At 69.8% G+C, this 924-nt stretch overlaps 1 protein-coding gene across 1 annotated transcript in view; it reads right to left on the minus strand.

Moving 5' to 3' along the window:
- Positions 1-268, minus strand: part of PRSS12 (serine protease 12) — a 32851-nt gene extending 32583 nt beyond the window's left edge. Inside the window, exon 1 of the mRNA XM_057380575.1 lies at positions 7-268. Within this exon, the coding sequence (XP_057236558.1) occupies positions 7-117 (111 nt within the window). The 5' untranslated portion in view covers positions 118-268. The remainder of the gene's footprint in view (positions 1-6) is intronic.
- Positions 269-924: the final 656 nt, after the last annotated feature.

The raw sequence follows: 924 nt of genomic DNA on the forward strand, positions 1-924 counted from the left end.
GCCGGCGGGGGGCTGCGGGGGGCGGGCGGCCGGGAGGCTGGCGGAGACCTGCCCCGGTCCGCGGGCTCCGGGGATCGCCCCTATCACCAGCGCTACCACGAAGCCGGCGAATGTCATGGTGCCAGTCCCGCCGGCTCGGGTCCATCTCACCCTCTCATCGCGCCCGGGATGCGAGGGGGGAAGGCGGGGCCGCGGCGTCCCGCTAATCCCCCTCGCCGCACACCCCTGCCGTCCGCCCCCGGCTGCCCGGCCCGCGGGGGCAGGGCGAGCGGGGCGCGGAGAGGCGCGGAAAGGCGCAGCCCCGGCGCTGTCGGCTCCCTACCTGCCACAGCCTGCCCATGGGCATGGYCCCTCGGGCAGCCTCGGCGGGGGCTTACAGCGGGATTCGCCCCCCGAGCCCGGCCTCGGGGCTCCCTGCTGCTTCCCCGCCAGCCCCGGGGCTGCCACCCCTGTACTATCCCTCCCCGGTCGCTCGCCCGCTGCGTTCTGCGCTTCCCGCAGTCCCGCCGCAGCTCCGCAGGCTCAGCCCACCCCTGTAGCATTGGGGCTACAGCCCCTCTCTGCCCTCGCCCCGCGGCTGTGGCTCCCCCGACCTCCGACAGCCTCACAAAGAGCAGAAGGAGCCCGGGCAGAGCCTGGCCTGGGACGCGCAGCTTCGGGGCGAGAGGGACAAAACGGGCCCTCAGGGCGGCTGGGGMGGCACAGGGATGGAGAGATCCCCAGACGTGTCAGCGGGGAACAAAGGGGCTGCAAACAAATGCGTGAAATGTCTTCGAGGGTTTAGCATTATCCCAGCCCCATGTGCTCTGAATAGTAATCTGCTTATTTCCAAGCGCTGYGGAGGTCTGCATGACCTGATCATCTCTGGTTTCCTTGTCCCACCGGGATGGCTTTCAGTTATTTCTGCTTCTTWGTCTCGTATTG

The sequence above is a fragment of the Malurus melanocephalus genome, unplaced genomic scaffold (genome assembly GCF_030028575.1).
Source record: "Malurus melanocephalus ecotype Western Australia unplaced genomic scaffold, MMel_1.1 scaffold_461, whole genome shotgun sequence".
Taxonomy (NCBI): domain Eukaryota; kingdom Metazoa; phylum Chordata; class Aves; order Passeriformes; family Maluridae; genus Malurus; species Malurus melanocephalus.